Genomic DNA, 23,493 nt, shown 5'->3' on the forward strand with positions numbered 1-23,493 from the left:
AGAGGCAAATGGATATATTCTATGACTTTGAAGTATAGAAGAATCTTCCTGTTCTTACATCAAGGGCAATGAGTTACAGGCAGTAGTCCAAGTAAAGTAGCTTTTCATCTAAGAAGGGCTAATGATAATGGTTTACTAAGAAGTACAGATGTCTTCATGCTGATGCTCAAATCCCAAATTAGGTTAGCTACAGTGCTTGAATCTGGAATGCAGATGCCATGCTAAAAAAAGCTTTTATAAGCAAAACTTAAAATGATGGCTGCACTAAATGTGCATTTATCCTCTGAATTTCTTCAAATCAGTGCTGGCCTTTATTCTGGGTCAGGAGGTTCACAGCTTTGAATAATTAAAAAGCTCATATTTTAGGATGATTAAAAAAAATTAGCCTACTTCTCTTCTGGTCTAGCTGCTTCTACCTGTTAGCACGATGAGGGACTGTCCATTGTGTTTTATTGCTCTGTTTTTGTCAGTGGAGCCTCTGTAATGTCCTGGTGTTGATAGAAAAAGGAAAAAAAAAAGCCACTTTTGATTCTAAATAGGAAAACATTAACAAGTTAAGAATGACCCAGCTTGATAGAGTGGCTTGATCAACTTTCTTGCTGAGGGTTGACATGAAATTCGCTTTGCTGTCAATAATATCCTTTTTACATCTAGTTAGCTTTTGATGGTAGAGAACATTAGAAAGACTCTTTACTGAATTGCTTTTTCCCTTCTCCCTCTGAGCCTTTTGCACACCCTACAGGTACCATTTTCCCCTTCTTCCCCTTTGCTAATTCTTTTCCATTCTTCAGGTTTTCACTCAGAAATCAACTTTCCTAGAAAGCCTTCCAAGAACTCCCTGCATTAGATGCATCTTCTTTTTGGAAATAATAACAACAGTGATAATTTTGAACATGTAGTAGAAAAAAGAAAAAGTAAAGCCGAGACTCCAAATGCTATTCCTGAAAAAGCTCAATGACTTTTTCAAGAATTTGTTAAATTTATCCCCTTTTCTACTTAGATGAGGGAAAAATAAAAAAAGATTTGGTTTATTTTTGGCAATTTAAGCTTGAAAATTAATTCTGTCACAATGTAGTGAGTCTGAGACTGTGTGTGTGTGTGTGTGTATATATATGAAACTTGGATTGTAATGCCTTATATATTTTTTAAAGTTTAACCAATTTAATCCTATTTCAAATAAAACCTGTCTAGACCAAACTGTAATATAGTATAAAGCTGTATTTCAACTGAGAGTTACTTTAAAATGCTGAATTGAGGATCTTGACTAAAGCTGCAATTTAATGAAAAGCTGCCCTGATTTTCAGTTTTAGCAATTTAAATATCTTTATTATAATGCCATATTTTACATCAAGTAAGCCACATTTGGTGAGCATATACTATGTGTGAGGCATTGCATGGTAGGTGTAGAGCTCTGAAGGATATAGAGGTAACTAAGACTTCTGTTTCCTGTGATATGACAAACTATTTGTTTTAGCTAACTCTCCTGTTGAAAATAACTTAAAAGTGTGGGATATAATATTAAAGAAAAGCAAAATCTTTTAAAGTGTGTTAATGTTCTTCAAATACTCAGTGGCCAAAAGTTAACAGTTTGAGAACCTGGGAGGTAAATTGAGCATCGAAGCTGGGTTTTCACTTGAGAGCATTTTTTTTTTTTTTGCTTCACCTGGAAAACTTATTGCTTCATGAACATGTGTGGATACAAGAAGCCAGAGCCTGCTCAGTTAAAGCATCCATCAGAAGATTAATTTGTATAAACCTTAGACTCCAAAATACCTTTCCCTCCAATAAGGTAAACTAGGAAGAAATTGTCTTCTCCAAAGAACTGAAAGGAAGATTGTTTTCAGTTTTAGTGGTAGGGGAGAAGTGGACATACCCTCTGAAACTTTGTAACCAGAGCTAAGCCAGTATAGACCATTATGGTGAAGTTGCAGAATTATGGAAATAAAAAACCATCTTAATAGCAGCCAGAGAAGACAGTCTGCCTTCAAAGGACAACAGTTGGACTGAGGAATGACCTCTGAGTGTAATAATGGAAGCTGGCATTCAGAGGAATGATGTTTTCAATGTGCTAAGAAAAGATGACTGTCAATCCAGAAATACATTCATCAAAATATCTTTGAAGAGAAAAAGTAAATTAGACTTTTCTTTTAGACAGAGAGTAAGAGTGTAGTTTGTCACCAGCAATTCTGAAGGAAAAGGGAAAGCCATCCTAGGTGGAAAATGGAAGATACAAAAAGAATTGAAGAAAGAAGAAAGTGAGAAATAAATGGGAAAAATCTAACAGTCATTGGATATAGAAGACAATGATAATAACATTTTATACAGTTAAAAAATATAAGTGCAAATAAATCCCAATACATAATGCAATAGCATCTTATTTAGGAGGAAATGTTATGAGATTCTTGTATCTTTTAGGAAAAATGGTGGAGATTGACTTATTTTAGGTTTTTCTTTTACATATGCATGTTAAATGCTTTAGGGTTACTACTAAAAGAACAGAATATAAGATATTTAAACCAGAAAAAAGAAAAATGGAATGAAATTTAACTGAACAATAGCCAGCTTGATTACAAACCCTCGTACATTTGTGTTCCCTCCTTGCATGATTTACTTCCTTTTATTTCCCACTCTTGCTTCCCTGGGATCGTACCCTTCTGTGATGTAAACTTTTGTCTTCGGCTGTTTTCTAGTGATTTCAGACTAAGACAAAAGCTTTCAGACACCTATACATAATCTGCATTAGTGAATCCTCCAAAAAACCACCCAAAATTAACAATGTAGACTAAATAAAAAAGAATGTTCTACCTGTACAAATGAAGCTTTAAGGTGATTTTTCTAGTCCTTTCTGAAACCCCTCCCTAAATTGATGCCATCCTCTGAGTTCAAAATCCTTCAAGCTAGGCTTCAGCACTATGGGAATAGAGAACGAAAGATGAACAAGATGGGTTTTGAAGAGGCAGAGAGATCAGAGGTCAAATTGCCAACATTTGTTGGGCCATGGAGAAAGCAAAGTAGTTCCAGAAATAAATCTATTTCTGCTTCATTGACTATGCCAAAGCCTTTGTGTGGATCACAACAAACTAGAAAATTCTTGAAGAGATGGGAGTATCAGACCATATTACCTGTCTTCTGAGAAACCTGTATGAAGTAGTTAGAGCTGGACATGGAACAGTGTACTGGTTCAAAATTGGGAAAGGAGTATGTCAGCACTTTATAGCATCACCCTTCTTATTTAACTTATATGCAGAATACATGATACAAAGTGCCAGACTGGAGGAATCGCAAGCTGGAATCAAGATTGCTGGGAGAAATAACCACCTCACATATACGGATGATACCACTCTAATTGCAGAAAGTGAAAAGGAACTAAAGAGCCTTTTGATGGAGGTGAAAGAGGAGACTGAAAAAGCTGGCTTGAAACTCAGCATTCAAAAAACTGAGATCATGGCCTCTAATGCCATCACTTCATGGCAAATAGAAGGGGGGGGAATGGGAGCAGCGACAGATTTTGTTTTCTTGGGCCCCAAAATCATTGTGAGCAATGACTGCAGCCATGAAATGAAAAGACTCTTGCTCTTTGGAAAGAAAGCTTTAACAAACCTAAAGCGTATTAAAAAGTGGAAACATCACTTTGCCGAAATAATTGGTGTGGTGTTAAAATTGAAAGATGATCTTGAGGTCTCACAATTATAGACCTTGCTTTAAAACTAGGTGTTTATTTAGTGGAGGTTGGGATGTTATTACAGAGTTTTTTACAGTGGAATGACAATCAGAAAAATAACAACATATGTATATATGTGTGTGTGTGTACATATGTATACATATGAATATATGTATATACAGATATTTTTGAGCAAAGACTTTACAAAAACTTTTCCCACTTTACATTAGAATTTCACCTTCAGTTCTCTAGCTGGGTTCACCTGGTAACCTGAGAGAAATTGTTACTTTGTTTCTAGACTTGTGATAAAAATGACCTTGATTAGTTAAAATGCATGTGCACTGGGACAAGGAATAAATAAACCCTAGAGACCTGATGGGGATGCCATGCTTTGGGCTTGGCTGGGTGTAGTGACTCTTGTAATTGGTGTAACTGGGCATGTCCCAGTGACTGGAAGCAATGACTGTGGAGTTGTTAGTCTTTCCCAGCATCAGGGTCTTTTCCAGTGAGTCAGTTCTTTGCATCAGGTGGCCAAAGTATTGGAGTTTCAGCTTCAGCATCAGTCCTTCTAATGAATAGTCAGGGCTGATTTCCTTTAGGATGGACTGGTTGGATCTCCTTGAAGTCCAAAGGGATTCTCAAGAGTCTTCTCCAACACCACAGTTCAAAAACATGTGATTATTAATGACAATTGTGTGAATGCCCAGAAATTGGCAATGGTTGAATAAAAGAGGACACCTTTTTTTCCTATGTACTATTCATCAGCCTTTAAAAATGATTCGCATCTCTGCCGGTTGACTTGGTGGTATGGCCTTTGAACTGTTACCATGTGGAGAGTCAGGAGACAGAAAAGTGTGTAAATAGAATACTGTATATGCAGGTAATTATATAAGCACATGTATATCAGGTTAATAATGTAGGTTCCTTTTGATGGGTGGTTGGACAGTTGACAGTGGGGAGATAAAGAGTAAGATGGAAAAAAGACACTGCAAAAATATTATATAATTCCATTTATATATATCCATTTATATATTCCATTTATATCCATTTATATCCATATATCCATGTATGTGTAGGTGTAGACATAAAGAGATGTGGTAGGATTATTTAATGAAAATGTTAAATGATGCTTATCTGAAGACTGAGTTTTAGGTAATTTTTGGTGTTCTTTATACTTTTGTACATTTGAAAATATACTTGTCTTTAATATTATAAGCAATTTATGTTACTATAATAAATATATATAAATATTTATAAATATATATTTAACTACAGGAAAAACAAAATAACTTTTCTATCAGGGAGAAAACAGTTTGCTAACTGCCTTCTGTTTCTGAGAAGCAGCATAGCATGGTGCTGAAAAGCAGGCGGGCTCCGGAACCAAGGTGTCTTGGTTTCCTGTTGTGTAAACCTGAGCAATTACTTCACCTCTCTTTGCCTCCAGTTCCTTATCAGTAAAACGGAAATGATAATAAAATTACCCACCTGAGGTGTGTGAGGATCAAATACATTACTACATGTAAAGTCTTAGAACAGTGCCTAGCCCTGAATAGGGACTCAAGATAATAATTACTACTATAAGAAAGTGAAGATTAGTCACTCAGTCATGTCCAACTCTTTGTGACTCCATGGACTATAGCCCACCAGGCTCCTCTGTCCACGGAATTCTCCAGACAAGAATACTGGAGTGGGTTGCCACTTCTTTCTCCAGGGGATTTTCCTGACCCAGGGATTGAACCCAGGTCTCCCACACTGCAGGCAGATTCTTAACCAACTGAGACACCAGGGAAGCCACTACTACTACATGTATTGTTAGTAATCATTACGAGCATTTCTTGTTACTCCTTTTGCAGTTGAATGCTAAAAGAACTGGTGCTAAAAGAACTGGGCTTCCCTGAAGGCTCAGATGGTAAAGAATCTGCCTGCAATGCGGGATACCTGGGTTCAATCCCTGGGTCGGGAAGATCCCCTGGAAAAGGGAATGGCAACCCCACTCCAGTATTCTTGCCCGCAGAATCCCACGGACAGAGGAGCCTGGCGGGCTACAGTCTGTGGGTTCGCAAAGAGTCGGACACGAATGAGCGACTAACACTAACATTATGAACATTTCTTGTTACTCCTTTTGCAGTTCTTTGCTAGATATGGGCTTCCTGGTGGCTCAGATGGGAAAGAATCTGCCTGCAATGCGGGAAATCTGGGTTTGATCCCTGGGTTGGGAAGATCCCCTGGAGAAGGGAACAACTACCTACTCCATTATTCTTGCCTGGAGAATTCCATGGACAGAGGAGGCTGACAGGCCACAGTCCATGGGGTCACAGCGTCGGACACGACTGAGCGACTAAGCACATCACACATGCTAGATATGTTACTAAATTATCACAGTTGATCTTTTTTTTTCCTTCTAGTTTCATTGAGATACAGTCAGCATACAGTACTGTATAAGTTTAAGTTGTAGCATTTCATCTTAACAACCACTTTGTAAGGTAGGGGTAGTAAACTTTCTCCTGTATTCTGTTAGGGCTTCTGACAGTGACTGACATAAGACAGAGCTACAGGAATAAAGCATACACGTGTTTTTTCTCTTGGCCTTGACTCCCTGTCCCTGGTGATAAGAATATTCTTTCCTCTTATAGGGAGGGTATCTTTCACACGGGAGTTCATCTCCTGCTTTCAGGAAGAAAAAGATAGGTCAGATGCCCTTCCCACATCTGCTGTTATTCAAGTGCTTTTAACTCAATCAATATGCCAAAACAGCATATTTTGCAGTGGAGTGTTCTAAACTCCTTCAGTGAGACTGTGTAGGAGAGCTGAGTCAGTTTTCTGGAGTCTCACAATTCTTAATTTGAGCCTATGCCTTTCTTATCATAAAGCCAGTTACACTTTACATGCTTTTTTCCACATGCCACAGACCTTCCTTTATTTAAAATCAAGGTGTTCTGACCTGGAAGGAACTTTATATATCATTTACTCTTAAGAGCTTTAGGAGAGAACTGTGTCTAAGGTATTGGTTGTATAGTATATCTTTAGGAATCTCTAATTCTCTAAAGGTTTTTACCTTCAGAATTAAATTTGAATGAATAAATGGTGAGAGCTTCTGAGAGGCTCTGTAGGCGTGACTATGGTAAATGTTTTATGAAGTGTTTGCGAGTGTACTCAAGTCTTTAAACATAGACAATCATAATGTTTACCTCTCAGCCCTGTTCCTGTGTAATTGTAATGAACCAGTGTATTTCTGAAATTTATTTGATCAAAAGTGGAAATTTAACAATTCTATTGTGTTCATTTAAAAAAATTTTTTTTAATCCTTTATATTTAGGTTATCTTCATTGTAATGAATACGATAGTCTGAGATTGAGGTGGCTGAGGCAGACGTTAGAATCTTTCATCCCACAGCCTTTGGTAAATGTAATTAAAGTGTCTGAATTGGATGGCAGAGAAATGGGAGATGCCCAGTCTGAAACCTTTGACAAGGTACTTTTATTACATTGTGACAAATTGATAGACTCCCAGTGATCCTACTGTTATGTTGCTTTGTTGTGGTTATTTTCCATCTGCTTCCAGACATAGCTGGATACAATTTCTCAGTACCCTGGGAAATTCTGATAAAGTGAACATGGGAGCAGTTTTTATTTGATGGTCAGCATGTTCAAAAGAAGCGGTAACATTGGGATTGGGGATTATAGAATGCTTTTTATTTCCAGGTACCTCAAAGATACTCAGGAAGAGATCAGATATTATCTGAGTCGGTACACAAACATGTGCACTGTATTGCTTTAATTCGGTAACATTTCGTATCAGAGTATGACAGTTGAAGAAAAAGACAGTCTTTCAGTAAACTGAAATTGAATTATTAGTTCTTAAATATAAATGCTGAGAATTCAGGAATATAGTAACATCTGTTTAAAATGAGTAACTTTAAAAAAATAAAATGAGTAACTTTTGTAAAAGTTTTTGCTGTAGTTAACAAGAATATGAAATATTAGTAGACATTAGTAGACTTTTAGTCCTCTTATTCCCCTTCTCCACTGAAAAAGACCTAAATGCTGAAAGTCACAGGAAATTCTTTTGTAAGGTGTTAGTGAAGAAGCGTTGTAAACAATTTACCATGGTGTATTTTCAGTTATTAAAATAAATTTACTTATTTATTTGCTAATTTTTGCCACATTTTACATAGCTTCCCTGTATCCTTTGTGTCTGAGGAGGTTTTCAGTGCATACTTGCCTTCTCTGTCATTTTTTCCTATAGATATTAGTTGATGCTCCATGTTCAAATGATCGAAGTTGGTTGTTCTCTTCTGATTCTCAGAAGGCTGCCTGTAGGATAAGCCAAAGGAGAAATTTGCCTCTTCTACAGATAGAACTCTTGAGGTGAGAGCTATTAATACAAAAGTTTATTTTGGTTTCTAATATAATTTCAGTAGGCATGACAGCACATGACCCAGGGCAGCGTTGAAATGGAGAGTTTCCCGTGTAGGTGTCAGTCATTAATCCTCTGACGTCTGCACCCAGAAAATTCTCAGTCTCTTCCTTTTGAGGCTCATGTTGTAATGTCACCTCTGCCCTCCCACTCACCACCCCCTTCATGAAATCCAGTGTTGCTATGCATTGTCTTTTAAAGGACACAAATGATTTTATTGTGATTTGAAGTTGTTTGCTTATCAGGACCATCCAAAGCATGGGGTTCATCACCGTATTCTCTCACCAGGATGTGAACAGCCCCTCTGTAAGAGTAGCTTTGGACCAGGATTTTTTTTTTTTTTTCAGTAAGGACACATTGTTCTCGGTGAGTAAGAAGTTTTAGTTTGTTGTTAGCATTTATCTCCCCTCTAAGACTTTTCCAGAAAGGCATGACCACGGAGAGAGACTTGGTTTCTTTAGAACAGAGCCATTTGGGGACATCCTGCTTTGGTTTCAGAAGAGATTTATATTTATACCCTAATCCTAAGCAATTCCTACTGTTTAATGCTGAACCAAAATTCTTGGACCATGTTAAATATGCTTAAAGGATGCTTTATCACTCATCACTTCTTACATGTTGAAGGAGAATGAGTGGCAGTTAATATGCCCTGCTGACAACATGCTTTACTTCCAACTTCTGATTGAGTCACAGCAATGAACATACACCATTTCCTAAGTGTTACAACCAATACTAATGCATAGTCGTGTTCTTGTACCAGATTATGTCTCAGCTCATTCTGGTCATTCCAGGTAGCACCAACCAGCCGGTCCTTAAAGCATTTCTCATCTTGCAATTAGACTATTTATTTGTATTCTTCCAATGTCAGCCATTCATTTGCTATAACCCTAAGATATTTTGAGAATTCTTTTCCACCTTTCTCTTCTCTTTGGTTATTAGTTTGTGGATGTTGCATAGATCCAACCATAATAAATCTTTTTTTCTCACCTGAACTTCCTTGATCTGGCTCTTTAGCAAGTCACTCCTGTTATTCCAGACTTTGCCATTGTCATGCCTGGCACTGTAACAGGCCCCGGGTCTTTTGGTGTCTTATTAGCTTCATTATCTCTGATGTTTTTTAAACCTGTCAGCAGCGAGGCTTCCTGAGAATATCATTTTTCTTCCTTCTCATAAAAAATCCTTCTTGCACTCCTTTTTCTTTCTGTACCATACCATACTTTCTGTTTTATATTCTGTTTACTGCTTTTCCTTCTGTTTTATCTCAATTCATTATAATCTAACTTCCATTCCCTTTATTCTTCCAGATCTATGCTTATTAAAGTTACTAAACAACCATTAAATTAATTGTTATTTCTCAGTTTTAATTTTGTTTGATCCCTTGATAGCATTTTTAAAATGTATTTTATTATGCAACTGTTTCATGGAAACATTTTCACTGTAAAAATTAAGAAAAAATACACATGAGGCAAAAGGTCTCCTTGACCAGAGACCCAACTAAATACTAGCTTTCTTCACAAAATTGATTATTGGACTTTGGTGTATACTCTTCCAACTCTTTCTGTAGCTTTTCTTATATATGCATAGAGAAATATGTTAAAAAATAACTGCTGTTATTATGTATGCATTGTTCTGAAACTGGCTTCTTCTTGTATTTAACATTCATTTAAGTCTTTTTCTCATAAATCTATTTAGTTCTTGTCAAGTTCTGTGACATATTCAACAAGGTTAGTCTATAATATTTGAGTTAATTCTCTGTTTTTAGATATTTACATTCTTTCTTTTTTACTTTTATAAACTATTCTTTGTCTCATTGGACACACAGGATAACATTTTTATTGATTAAGTATCAAGAAATGGAATTAAGAATCAGACATTTTAATAGGTACAGATTACTGAATTGTAATTGGCTATACCAGTCTACATTTTCTTTTGTACTTGACTTTGTTGACTACTTGTTCCTTCTTAAAATATTCCTTTCCCTGATTTTTGTGATCATGTGCTTTACTGGCTTTCTTCCTACTTATTTTCCTTATTGGCTCTTACTCAGGTCGTCCCATAAATTCTGGGTTTCTCTGAGTTGCTGATGTTGGCCCCCTTCTCTGTTTATCTGATGGCTTCTGCTGATATAAGATGCCGTCTCCCAAATATGTGTCTAAGCTTAGATCTTTCTTAGCCTCACACCTATATATCCAATCACCTATCAGAGATCTCCAAGCTGCTCAGACACATAGAACTGAATTTGTCTAGAGGAACTCATAATTTCGAATGCTTTCCTATGCCCCTCCTTTGTCAAAATCAACAAAAATCAAATAGAAATCCCATCAACCTGCCTCTTTTCCTCTCCTCTCTATCTCAGTAATAGATCACTTTGCTGAGATACCATAGCATCATCCGTTTGCATAAGTCAGAAATCCATCCCCAAATCCTCTTTCTCTTATACCTAATCAATCACTAAGACGTTTCAGTTGTACCTGTTACATATTTCTCAAGCCCATTCACTTCTTTCTGTTCTTAATAGCCTAACCTGAACCCCTGGCAACTGTCACCTAAATCACTGCAACTGGCTTCTTCTGACTGCCCTGCTCACCTCCAGGTATGAGCTCTATTACTTCACTCCCTACAGTAAAGCCACATCTGGTGTGAAATGTAAATCTGATCATGTCATTCTCCTTTTTGAAGTCTGCAGTGGTTCCTCATTACTGTTAAGATTTCAGATTCCTTAGTATGATATTGAAGTCCTCTTATTTCACTAACGTTACTGTCTCAGGACTCTTCTTGCACTGGGTTCCAGCTGAGAAGTTTCTCAAACTCACCTTGCAGGGTCTCATTTCTGAGGCCTGTGAGTTTCCTGTTTCTTTCGTTGGATTACTAACTCACTCTCCCCTCTCTTTTGGCTAACTCTGCTGGGTCTTCAGGGATCAGCTCTGAGGGACTGAAGCCTTACCTGATACCCTCGGACTGGGATTGATATTCCCTTCATGTCCTTACCTTCATTTAAAAATACATTGATTGTCAGTTCTTCTGTATGACATTTGCCTTGTACTTGTTTTTTCTTCAACAAGACTGTAAGCGCCATAAGAGGAAGGATTGTCTTATTGTTTTTATTCCCAGGTATGCAGTTTGGTATCTGGCATGTAGAAGAGGGAGTGGAGTCACTAAATAATTGTTTAAAAACACTAAATTATGAGGGCTGAATATTTAGAATTTACACATGTAATTAAATTTATAGCAAAATTAATCTGACAAAAATAATCACATAATCATTGTTGTACTACATGGTAATTAGGCATAAATGTAAAGTAATTCACACGATTTATTTTGATTAGTATTAGTTTTACATAACCAAAGCGTGGTTTTAGTTTGTTTAGAAATGTTTAATACATTTCCCTTGACATCATGTAACGTTTTGATCATCATCACAAAGATCATGCATCTGTGTAAACCTTACATCCACACAGCCTTGTTCCCCAACAGCTGAGGCCCTTCTTTATTGTCTGCCCCTCTCTCCCATCGTCTTCCTCCCTAAAATAAATGGCTTCAGTAACACATCACTTTAGTAGCATATTAATAGGCTGCAGAACTGACATAGCAGTCGCAGTGAATGTTGGTTTTCATGTAATTATACGTGATTGGGAAAGGCCATCACACCAGCCCCCTCCCATTCTTTTCCTTGATCTGCTAGCCTGCATTCAATGCCTCTGATGCTGGTCTGCCTGAGAGGTATCGGAGCCACTTGAGGCAGTTGAAACTCTGAGCCCCTTGGCTTCGTGATTATGATGATAAACGGGAAAGAGCATGATACCAATGCTATAGTCACAGATAATGGTTCTTGTTCCCTGACATCTACAAATTTGCAGCTTAAAAAGATAAAGGAAAAAAAGTGATAATGCCAGCCACAATCTCTCTTTTATTTCCTGCCCTTGCCTCCAAAAAATGAAAAAAAAAAAAAAACTCTAGTAATTTTCTCATCAAAGATAGTCTTTTACTACTATGTCACATACAAAGAAATTTTTCTCCCAAGTCTTCCTCATCTAGTTATTGCTTTACCATCTTTTAATGGAAGGCAATCCTTTTATTCCAGTAAGGAATAGAAGGTTTAAATGCAAGCACATGCAAGAGAGTGAATACATTGATGTGTATGAGTTTTAGTCAGAGGTATGAAGGATTGATACAGATCCTTATTTGCATTTGCAAAGAACAATTAGAAAGCAAGCAAGCAAACACTGCCTAGCCTGATACTGGAGATGGAAGATGGCACTCAAGAGAGAAAAGAAGTGAGAAGGACAGTTAAGCGGCAAATAAGGAAAGCTTTTTGTTTGTACTATTTTGTCAGATTGGATTTGTACGTTTCTGCATTTGTCTGCTGACAGATACGGTGCTCAAAGATATTTTATGCCTTCCATGGTTATTAGTCACATACCAGAAATCATTCATATTTACATTAAATAGGCAACATGTATAATATTCAGAATTTTAGCTTTTGAAAACCCAGTACTCTATTACTGATTATTCTATAGCCAAACATTAATCTTGCACCTATTGTTTATGAATGTGATACTTCGGTGAAAATCAATACCTTAGTTAAAAGAAGTTTCTTGATGTTATAATTTTTAAAAGGAGTTAATATTAGTAGATATGTAATATTAACAGTTTTTTAGAAATTCTTTTTAAAAATTAATGCATGTATATAATTAAACATAATCAAGAAAATAGTAATCTGATTTTTTTTGGCGTCAAAAGCTTATTGGAAGGCATAGTGATGACAGGAAATCCCAAACCATATGAATTTATTGTACACTTATTGAGGACTCTTCAGTTTATCCATACAGAGGTAGAAAATTTAGAATCTTCTATTAAATTTATACAACATGAATATATAAGATATATACAACTCTCGTACATGTTTCAGATCATGAGAATGTGGGATGAAGATATAAGGAATGATTAATTGAGTATAAGCCAGTTCTAGTCGTGAAGTGCCATTTGAAAGTATACCTTTATTATCATTTCTCAAAATAATTTCTGAGACTAGTCATTTCAGTAACATACTATGTATGTGCACACTACATAATAAGATTCTCTTGCCTCATTTTTATTTAACTACGTTAAGAAAACAAAATATGCTGAAAGTGATATAGACATAGTCTTTTTAGAAAGTGCCACATTTGTGCAAGAGAAGTTTACATAATTTTTAGTTGCAAAAGCGTGAACTGAAGAGTTTGATTTATAACAAAAATATAAGTGTCTTATTGCAGTAATGTATCATGTCACCCATTTCCTCAGAGGAAATCAATCATGTTTGAAATAGTGACCCCTTCTGGTTTTGTTTCTCACTATTTGACAAGTAAAATCGGATTTGTGAAGTCATTGAAAAAGGAAGCTTAAATTATTTGATAATGTTTTGGAAATTTGTATAAATCATTCAGATAATAGTCCTTAAAAAGTGTTACTCTTACAGTAAGAGATATGTTTTAAAAGAAACATTAAAAAATCAATAACATCTCTTCTGTCATGCCCTTGAGCTGAGATGTGGGATACCTTGGACTGTGGAGCATGGTCTTCATCATTTATCAACACAGTGACCAAAAATTGATATGTATATATTAGAAGCATAATCTTTGGGCATATTGTTCTAACAGAATGGAAGATTTCCAATGCTGCTTCAGCAGTGTGTATATTTTCTCTTTAAAGTTTAACTTAGTTAACTTTGCATACTATCCCTTATATGCTTGGTCATATGTTTGGAATCCAGAAAACAAAAGCTATTTTTAATATTATTGCTACTATCGCTACTACTGCTAATTCTCCTTTTCCTTTCCTCTCTTCCTCTTTGTTTTCGCCCTCTTTCTTTTTTTTCTTTAAGTGAGGTGGCAGGAGTCAGAAATTCTGAGATTAAAAATCTGTAACTTGGGCAAAGTATGTGTTTCTTTTTAATAAGAGTTTATAGATCAAAATATTCAGCATTGACTGAAATTGTAAAGGGTTGAGGAAATATCCATAGCTATACTTTCTAGCCATTGTACTTTGAATCATAAAAATATGTTTCCAGGGCAGATTGACAGCGTAAAAGACAATCTTGAAAATAAGATTTTTGTCAGCGTTTATTAAATACCTACTTTGTGTCAGGAACTTTGCTAGACATGAAGATACTGAAATACATATGAAATGATTCTTGTCTTAAAGATCCTCAGGGAAGTTATCATCAAATATGGTATAAATTTAGTCATAGAGGGACTAGTTAGGGTGCAGAGGGTACAAAAGGAGGGATACCTAATTTGCTCAGGTTAAAGATGGGGTGTGGGCAAAAGAAGATGCATTTTACAAAATAATCAACAGGTAAATATCAATATTTAAACTGAAGATATTTTTCTAATAATTTTTCCTAATAATGAAAGTAATCAAGCCACATAAAGCATTTAGAATGTACAAAGAAATACAAAGAAGAAAATAAGCCATCCATTTAAAGAAGCTATTATTATTTGGATTTACTTCCTTTGAATACATACAGTACTTACAATAATGGAAATCATAGTGATATATAACATGATATCTTTTTCACTTATTTCGTTAGGAGTATTTTATTTATTTTTAGTAACATTTTATTATTAGGTAGTCTTTGAAAACATACTCTTCAAATGACTACATCATATAAAATCTCTTCATTCATTTATCCATTCATGTTGTTAAGAGTATCAAAGACAGCTCTTTCTAATGATAGAATCTCATTAATGCAAGAAATAGTTACAAAAACATATCCCAGTGGAGAAGAAAACTTCAGTTTCTTTTAAAAAATGATCTAGGCAAGAGTTTGATAATTCTTTGAGGAAGGAGTTAGCAGCTGGCCTGTGATCCATTTCTCTTTTGATCCAGGGAGATACTTCCACAGAAAGAAGAAGGGAGGTGACCCAGTTAAACATGTTGGTAACTGACCTCCTTGGTAAATAGACTAATGAATTTTGCTAAGAGGAGAACTCTTACTTATGGCATACTTTGAACAAAATGTCCCTAGTTAGGATTGCCTGTGGTAAACACAACCTGGAGTCTATAGATTTGTGAGGCATGTTTTCCTAGAGAATGTTGTGTAAGCTATTCAGCTCCCTAAGGTATACTGGAGACGTGTGACGTAACCTAAATGCTCCCCATGTGTGAAGTGGCCCATCAATTTTGCTTCTAGAAATCATCTGTTATTCTCAGCTAGAAAACATTCTGAGGCAGAAGTAAGACTTAAGCCACACTAGATGTCTCTGCTGCTTTTGTGCCGCTTGATTGCTTATATACTTGAAATTATTTTAGTAAAGCTTGAAGGTAAGCTCTCTGGTTCATGAGAATCTGATTAGACAAGAAAGTCCTTTGTATAGGCTCACCCCCAAACCCCAGCCAGTCATCTCTGATGAAACTAAATTGAGGAACATGATTTAGACCTGAGTCCCAAGTGCAAGGCTCTTATTCCAGTCCCACCTCTAAGTCTTGGAACTCAGTCAACTCACCCAGCCAACTGTTAGAAAGTAATAGCCCTCCCGCTTATGTCCTCTGCAGGGAAATACGATTAAGAGGATGAAGGGAATTAATTAAGAGATTTCTTACTGTGGAAAAATCCTTTATAAGTAGAATAAAAGTTCTTGGCTATAATCTTAAAAAGAGGATGAAGGGATAGGATCCAATGTGCCAGAGCTCAACTAGGTTCAAAAGAACAAGAGAGGTTGTGATGTTCAGGAATTGTGACTTTTTTCCATTGTGCCTTTATCCACTAGTAAAAATAATAAGTAGAGAAATGTCTACTTCTGCTTTATTGACTACACCAAAGCCTTTGACTATGTGGATCACAACAAACTGGAAAATTAAAATTCTTTAAGAGATGGGAATACCAGACCACCTTACCTGCCTCCTGAGAAATCTGTATGCAGGTCACGAAGCAACAGTTAGAACTGGACATAGAACAACAGACTGGTTCCAAATTGGGAAAGGAGTACGTCAAGGCTGTATATTGTCACCCTGCTTATTTAACTGATATGCAGAGTACATCATGCAAAATGCTGGGCTGGATGAAGCACAAGCTGGAATCAAGATTGCTGGGAGAAATATCAATAACCTCAGATATGCAGATGACACCACCCTTATGGCAGAAAGTGAAGAAGAACTAAAGAGCCTCTTGATGAAAGTGAAAGAGGAGAGTGAAAAAATTGGCTTAAAACTCAGAAAACTTTCAGAAAACTAAGATCATGGCATCTGGTCCCATGACTTCATGGCAAATAGATGTGGAAACAATGGAAACAGTGACAGACTTTATTTTCTTGGGCTCCAAGAGTCACTGCAGATGGTGACTGCAGCCATAAAATCAAAAGACCCTTGCTCCTTGGAAGAGAAGCTATGACCAACCTAGACAGCATATTAAAAAGGAGAGACATTACTTTTCCATCAAAGGTCCATCTAGTCAAAGCTATGGTTTTTCCAGTAGTCATGTATGAACGTGAGAGTTGGACTATAAAGAAAGCTGAGTGCCGAAGAATTGATGCTTTGGAACTGTGGTGTTGGAGAAGATTCTTCAGAGTCCCTTGGACTGCGAGCAGATCCAACCTGCCCATCCAAAAGGAAATCAGTCCTGAATATTCATTGGAAGGATTAATGCTAAAACTGAAACTCCAGTACTTTGACCACCTGATGTGAAGAACTGACTCATTGGAAAAGACCCTGATGCTGGAAAAGATTGAAGGCAGGAGGAGAAGGGGATGACAGAGGATGAGATGGTTGGATGGAATCACTGACTCGATGGACATGAGTTTCAGCAAGCTCTGGGAGTTGGTGATAGACAGGAAAACCTGGTGTGCTGTAGTCCGTGGGGTTGCAAAGAGTCGGACACGACTGAGTGACTGAACTGAGATGAAAAATAATAATAATAGATATCATTCATTGACTGTATTAGCTATTTTTCCTCTCCTTGTTTGAAGAGGCACGTAGAAGAAGAGAGTCTTGAATTGTTCGCTTCAGCAAACTTGGGGTTAGGTTAGCGGGGGCATCTCCTCCTTTATATAAACTTGAGGCGAGGATGGTGATAATTCTTCCCTAACCATTTATTCTTTCTTTAACTATTCATTGAGTACCACGAGGTACCAGTGGTCAACAGGGAAAATTCAAACCTTGTTTGACTTGGCTACAGTTATTGTTGTGAGTAATTAACTGTCCATCATTTCTAATTCAGGAGTCTCATGTCTTCTGCCAACAGCCATGAAACTTGCTGGGCTTACTTTTTAGCTTGCACGCAGGGTGAGATATCAGCCCCTTCATAGTTTTTGACGTTGCAGCACAAATGTCTTCTCCCATGCTGTGGCTTGCCCTTTTACTCTTTTGGAGTTTTATGTTTTTGTCTTTTACAGAAAGATGTTATTACTTTTTATGTAATTTATTATATCTGTGTCTCAAGTTTCTATAAGAGGAGATTCCCCCCAACCTACCCACAAGGTAGCAGGTAGTCCGTTTTCTGGGTGAACAGTTCAAGACTGTCTCCATGTATGTACTTGAGCCTCTTCAAACAAGGAGAGAAGCAGCTAATGCAGTCAATGAATGGTATCTATTTTCTTTATGATGGGGTATGATTTGTACCTACATATTATGATACTATGGTAATTAAGTTAATGTGGCACTAGCTTGAGGATCAGTAAAACAATTAAGTAGAATAAAGTCAGATCCATGTTAATGTGGACATTTGATTTATGACAGAGGTCAAAGTCAGAGTGCTAGAAAAAGGACAGACTTACTAACCAGGACACAAAGACAGCATTAATCATAGGGAAGAACTGTCACCATCCTTGCCTCAAGTTTCTATAAAGACTGCGTTGGCTATTCGGGGTCTTTTGTGTTCCCATATACCTTTCATATATATTTTAGAACCAGCTTGTCAAGTTTCCTGAAAAACTTGTTGAGATTTTGATTGGGATTACATTGTGTTGCGTGTTGGTTGCTCAGTCATGTCCAACTCTTTGCGACTCCCGAGGAGCCTGCTAGACTCTGTAGCCTGCCAGACTTCTCTGTTCATGGAATTCTCCGGGTGAGAATCCTGGAATGGGTGGCCATTTCCTTCTCCAGCGGGTCTTCCTGACCCAGGGATAGAACCTGGGTCTCCTGCCTCACAGGCACGTTCTTCTCTGTCCGAGCCACCATCTGTGAGATTCCACAGTGCCTTGTTTTCATATTTTCATGGTCTGTTGTTTCATTTCTCTGGAATTTCATACTCTGTATGTTCCTTAGAAACATACATATTTTTTATATTTGTAGGCCTTATTTTACCATCATTGGCTTTAATTTGGGGATTACATTAAGTCTATCAATTTGTAGAGTTTAGACATTTCCTATTATTTCACGATATTGGTAAATTTTTTAAGTCTAAAAATTTGTCCTTAGATCCTTTAGGATTTTCAACAAAACTTTCACCATTATGTATTATGTAGAAATATATATATATGTAATTTTTCTAGACTCTATATGATAATATTTTGCTTAGGATTTTTCTATTTATTTCATAAGTGAGACTACCTATAATTTTTTTTTTTTTTTTTTTAACAGCAGCTAGTATTTTAATCAGACAATGTACTGCGGGTTTTACATGCATGAGCCATATTCCTTGGTCAATATTATTTTCTTCGTTATAAGATAAGGAAATAGGCTCAAGGAAGTTAAGTAATTTGCCCACACAACATTTGAACTCAAGATTATCTTAACGAAAGACTATGATGATCTTTTTACCCTGACAGGTGGGTTTAGATTTCACAAGTGTTGTGTGCGCTCAGTCGCGTCTGACTCCTTTGCAACCCCATAGGCTGTAGCAGGCCAGGCTCCTCTGTCCATGGGATTTCTCAGGTAAGAATACTGGAGTGGGTTACCATTTCCTTCTCCATCTATAATTTTTTATTCTTAAAATACTATTGGAGTTTGGAATCAAGGGTTAACTAGCCTCATAAAACGAACAGAATAGTGGGCTCACTTATATACTCTGGAATTGTTTATGTAACGTTACAGTCACTATTTTTTTTCCATGTATGTTTGGGAGAATCTCCAGCTGAAGCCATATGGGCCTGGAGTTTCCTTTGTGGGGTGAATTTTGAATGTTGGTAGTTTCTTTAATGGTTATAAGACTCTTAAGTTTTTTCTTTCTTCCTGAATCAGTTCCGTGAGTTTGGGGGTTTTGTTTTTATTTGTGCTTTCAGTAATTTTCCCATTTCATCCAAGTCTACAAAGTTACTGACATAGAACTGTGCACAATATCTCCTTGTTATCTTTTTAGTATTTGTAGGATTTATAATAATGTCTTCTTTTTATTTTGGTTAACCAGTCTTTCCTGAGGTTTGTCAAATTTTTATCAGGGTCCAGTACTCAAAACAGTGTTCATCTTTTTTATTATAAGTCTGTTTTCTAATTCCAAACATATGGAGATTTTCTGGCTGCCTTTCTTGTTATTTTCTTATTTTTATTATGATAAGGAAGCATATGTTATATCAGCTCTCTGAAATTTATTTTGACTTGCTTTGGGTCAGTTTTTATGAATATTTTATGTTGCTTTGAGAAGAATGTGAATTTTATATTTCTTTATTAGTACAGTGTTGTATACTCTTCATTCAGTGACATGTTCATTTCAATAAAATGAATGTTCATTCAGTGAAATTTGTTAATTTTCTTATTCAAATCTTTTATGGTATTACTTAAAAACAAACAAACAAAAAAAAAACACCCTGATTCTTCAGTCAGTTATTGAATGAGATATGTGTAATTTGATTTTGTACATTTTTCCTTGTAGCTCAGTCAAATTGCACTTTATACCTTTGAAGGCCATGTTATTGTAGCATAGAAGTTTTGTTTTGCTAGTGGTTTTCCTACTAACTTTAGAACCCTTAGGGGTCCCTCTATTTTGGCTATTCGAAAGTGGGTTCTATTCTCCCTCCTTGGTCTTTAGTTAGTGCCTCCTCGGTTGTGTCCAGCTCTTTTGACCCCGTGGGCTGTAGCCCGCCAGGCTCCTCTGTCCGTGGGGTTTTCAGTCAGAAGTAGGGGGTGGGCTGCCATGCCCTCCTCCAAGTGAGTTAGACAGTACTGCTTCTATTTGTTTTAGTGGTTTGTGCTTCTGAATAATATTTAATTTGAATAGCTTATTCTATGACTTAACTGTTAAGTGTATAGTGGGGAGCTCCTGAAGGATTTTTAATAATAGAGTGACATGATTACATTTATGTTAGAATTATTAATTCCATATAGTAGATGGATACAAGGGTGCAAACACAAAGGAAAGCTAATTAGGAAGTTGTTGAAATTTTTAAGGTGGCTAATGATTATCAGTGGGTTAATGTTAGGACACAGAGGTATTCAAAATAAAGTGATATTTAAGCATTTCATTAACTCATCATAGTTGATTCAGTTTGTAAAATATCACGGTTAACAAGAATTTATTTTGTATTGATAACTTGAAAAGCCTCTAATGGATATCAAACAAAATGAAGCAGGCTGATTCATGTCAATGTATGACAAAACCCACTGAAATGTTGTGAAGTAAATAGCCTCCAACTAATAAAAAAAAAATAAAAATAAATAAAATGAAGCTGAACAAATAAGTTTAGTATAAGTATATAACAAGTACTTGACAATGGGAGCACATAAATTTTTCTATTTAAAAAATGCAAGCTTTTTTTTCAAGATTTCTAAATAGTGATTGAAAAGTGTGGCTGAGGATGACCTGGCTATTTTTGACTTGGGAGGAAGCGCTTCTTTGTCATTTGAGTATTCCTGTCATTTGGTGGTCTGTGTTATTTTCGCCTCTGCTGAATCTTTTGCATCTTCTTTCTGCTGGGAACAATAATTTTTATAATCCAGAGGATTTGACCTGAGGGTGAAGAAGGAAGATTAGACCAGCGTATCCATCAAGAGTCCCTGTGACTCTTTTTCCTCCCATCAGAATGGTCTCAATTCTGACGGTTCCTTACAGGTATCTGAACTTGCCATGCCTTTGACCTAAATAGAGTCACTAAAATGCCTTTGGTAAACTTTATGGGCTTTTAATTCTTTTATAACTTGACCACTGCAGGAGTTAAATGATTTCGTTCTTTAGTAGGAGATAGCTGTTGTTTTCCTCCAGAGAATTGTTTAGAGAACAGTGGTTTTCAGACTTCATTCCGTAACTATATAGGGGTTCTGTAGCATTGTTTTTGGAGCATCTTGAGGGAAGAAGGGGGAATGACCAGGATAGTCTGTTAGTTCACCACAGCAAATCCAAGTAGAACCATGGTATTTCCATCTGATTAAACTGGTGTGATTTTATTTGAAGAAGTTTCTTGTTACTAAAAAAAAAAATAAATTAAAAAAAAAGTCTGAAAAACTCTTTTTTAGTGATAAGCAATCTGTTTATTCATGGACCAAAGTCAAGTCAATTGTGGTTTTCTTGAAAGCTTTTTAGTTCTTTTTCTTTGTATGAGTAAACAGGCTATATCTGGTATTAGATCCAAGACCCTATCCTAAAAGTTTGGCAGGCCTAATATCTTCTGTTGTCACTCTTCTCTAATTTAAGCAACACAAAACTAAATTCCTCACGTTCAGTCTCAGCAGGTGGTGGTGGTGGTTTAGTCACTAAGTCGTGTCCGACTCTTGTGACCCCATGGACTGTAGCCTGCCAGGCTCCTCTGTACATGGGATTCTCCAGGCAAGAATACTGGAGTGGGTTGCCATTTCCTTCTCCAGGGGATCTTCCCGACCCAGGGATTGAACCCGGGTCTCATGCACTGCGGGAAGATTCTTTACCAACTGAGCTCAGTCTTAGCAGAGAGCTTTTAATACCTAACCCACCCTCCCATACCCATAATGAGGTAATTAACTGTTGGGAAGATATGCTAAACTTGTACATCTTGTACAAGTAGAAATTGATAATAAATATGTTAGAACTTGTCATTTATAATCTATTTCAGGAGTGTCTAGTGTCATTACTCTGCTCTACCAGTATTATATTAAAAATAACTCTTCTTTAAGGTAAAAACTTACTGTGAGTAGAGAGAAGATAATTATCAGCATTATCAGTTTTGTTTCTTAAGCTGACAAAGGAATAGCTTCTGGGTATGGTGTCTCTGAAAATAGCAAGCTCCATCACATTTCTTTATCTTGAATTTACAGAACTTCTTTGATAATAAACAGTTTGATATCTAGATATTTGATTATTTACTCTGAGCACAGTGAAGATTACCCTGAAGGCTTGTAAAATAATACTTCTGAAACTGATGATAGCACTGGGTAACTACCAACCTAGAAATATCTTTGTTTTAGGTAGTTACAGTACCTGAAACTTAATTTTGCATCTACATTTATATGATAGATTGTACATGAGCTTCAACTTTTCACCTTAATGCTTTCTTTCGCTGTAGAACATAATAATGGTAGGGATTTTTATATTTACTTTCTTGCTGGGGCTGCTGTTTGCCGGCAGAAGTAGTAAACTGATACAGAGTGATATGATAAGAAATAGGCAGTGGGAGAATGAAAGAAATGGGAATTGCTGAAAAGGAACAAAAATAGAAAAATTGGAAAGGAATATGAGGAGCCAGCAATGTGATACAGGAAAAAATATATGAAATGATAAGGAAAAGTAAATGAAATGGAACTCCCCAGAAGAAAAGATATGAAATGTAGTGGAATTAAACATTATGGTAGAGGGCAGACAAAGGGAACAACCTAGAGGTACAGGCTTTATGGAGTTCGTAACAGTTGGTTAAAAGTGTGATTTTATCATTTGTTGAGCGTGTCAGTCACTCATTCGTGTCCGACTCTTTGCGACCTTGTGGACTGTAGCCTGCCAGGCTCCTCTGTCCTTGGGATTCTTTAGGCAAGAGTACTGGAGTGGGTTGCCATTCCCTTCTCCAGGACCATTTGTTAAATTTTGTAGTAATTAAAGTTTTTCTATTAGTACATCAAATAAGGTTAATATATTTTTTAAAGAGTAGATTTGTTTTCTTCTTTTTAAATCAGACTGCCTTTCCTCTCCCCCTGCCCCTATGTCCTTTGTTAATTTCCCTTACGATACTAGAAGGGGAGTGTCAGGGTCAACATTTGTTTTTAAGTAGATCTTAACTGCACTTTTGGTACCACATATCTCAGTTTTAAAATAATGACCATGGTTTTCTATCAAGACAAGTTCACGTACTCAACATTACCTAACTGTTCCACTCAATGAGAATTGAGAGCCCAACTACGAAGCAGTAACCTTCCTTAAGAGGCTGTTTTCCTCTCTGTAGGAATTTATTGTTGGCAAGAGGAACAATCTTTTTTTTACTAATTATAAAAAATGATGTAAACTTATAAATCACTTGTTAGCAAAGGTTTTATTATTATTATTTTTCCTAAATAAACCCTCTGGCCCCTGTTGTTTCCATCTGTTCTGTTCTATCAGAGTCGTAGAT

The 23,493-nt window shown here is 36.5% G+C and overlaps 1 protein-coding gene across 3 annotated transcripts in view; it reads left to right on the plus strand.

Moving 5' to 3' along the window:
- NSUN3 (NOP2/Sun RNA methyltransferase 3) overlaps positions 1-23,493 on the plus strand; it is a 57,501-nt gene that overhangs the window by 11,392 nt on the left and 22,616 nt on the right. For 2 of the 3 annotated variants that reach the window (XM_043892642.1, XM_043892643.1), the window contains exons 4-5: positions 6,978-7,132; positions 7,907-8,028. In XM_043892642.1, the coding sequence (XP_043748577.1) occupies positions 6,978-7,132; positions 7,907-8,028 (277 nt within the window). Of the gene's footprint in view, positions 1-6,977; positions 7,133-7,906; positions 8,029-8,322; positions 9,627-23,493 lie in introns of those variants that run through there. The other variant, XM_043892644.1, reaches the window with a different exon arrangement.

This window comes from Cervus elaphus, chromosome 31, assembly GCF_910594005.1.
Source record: "Cervus elaphus chromosome 31, mCerEla1.1, whole genome shotgun sequence".
Lineage (NCBI taxonomy): Eukaryota > Metazoa > Chordata > Mammalia > Artiodactyla > Cervidae > Cervus > Cervus elaphus.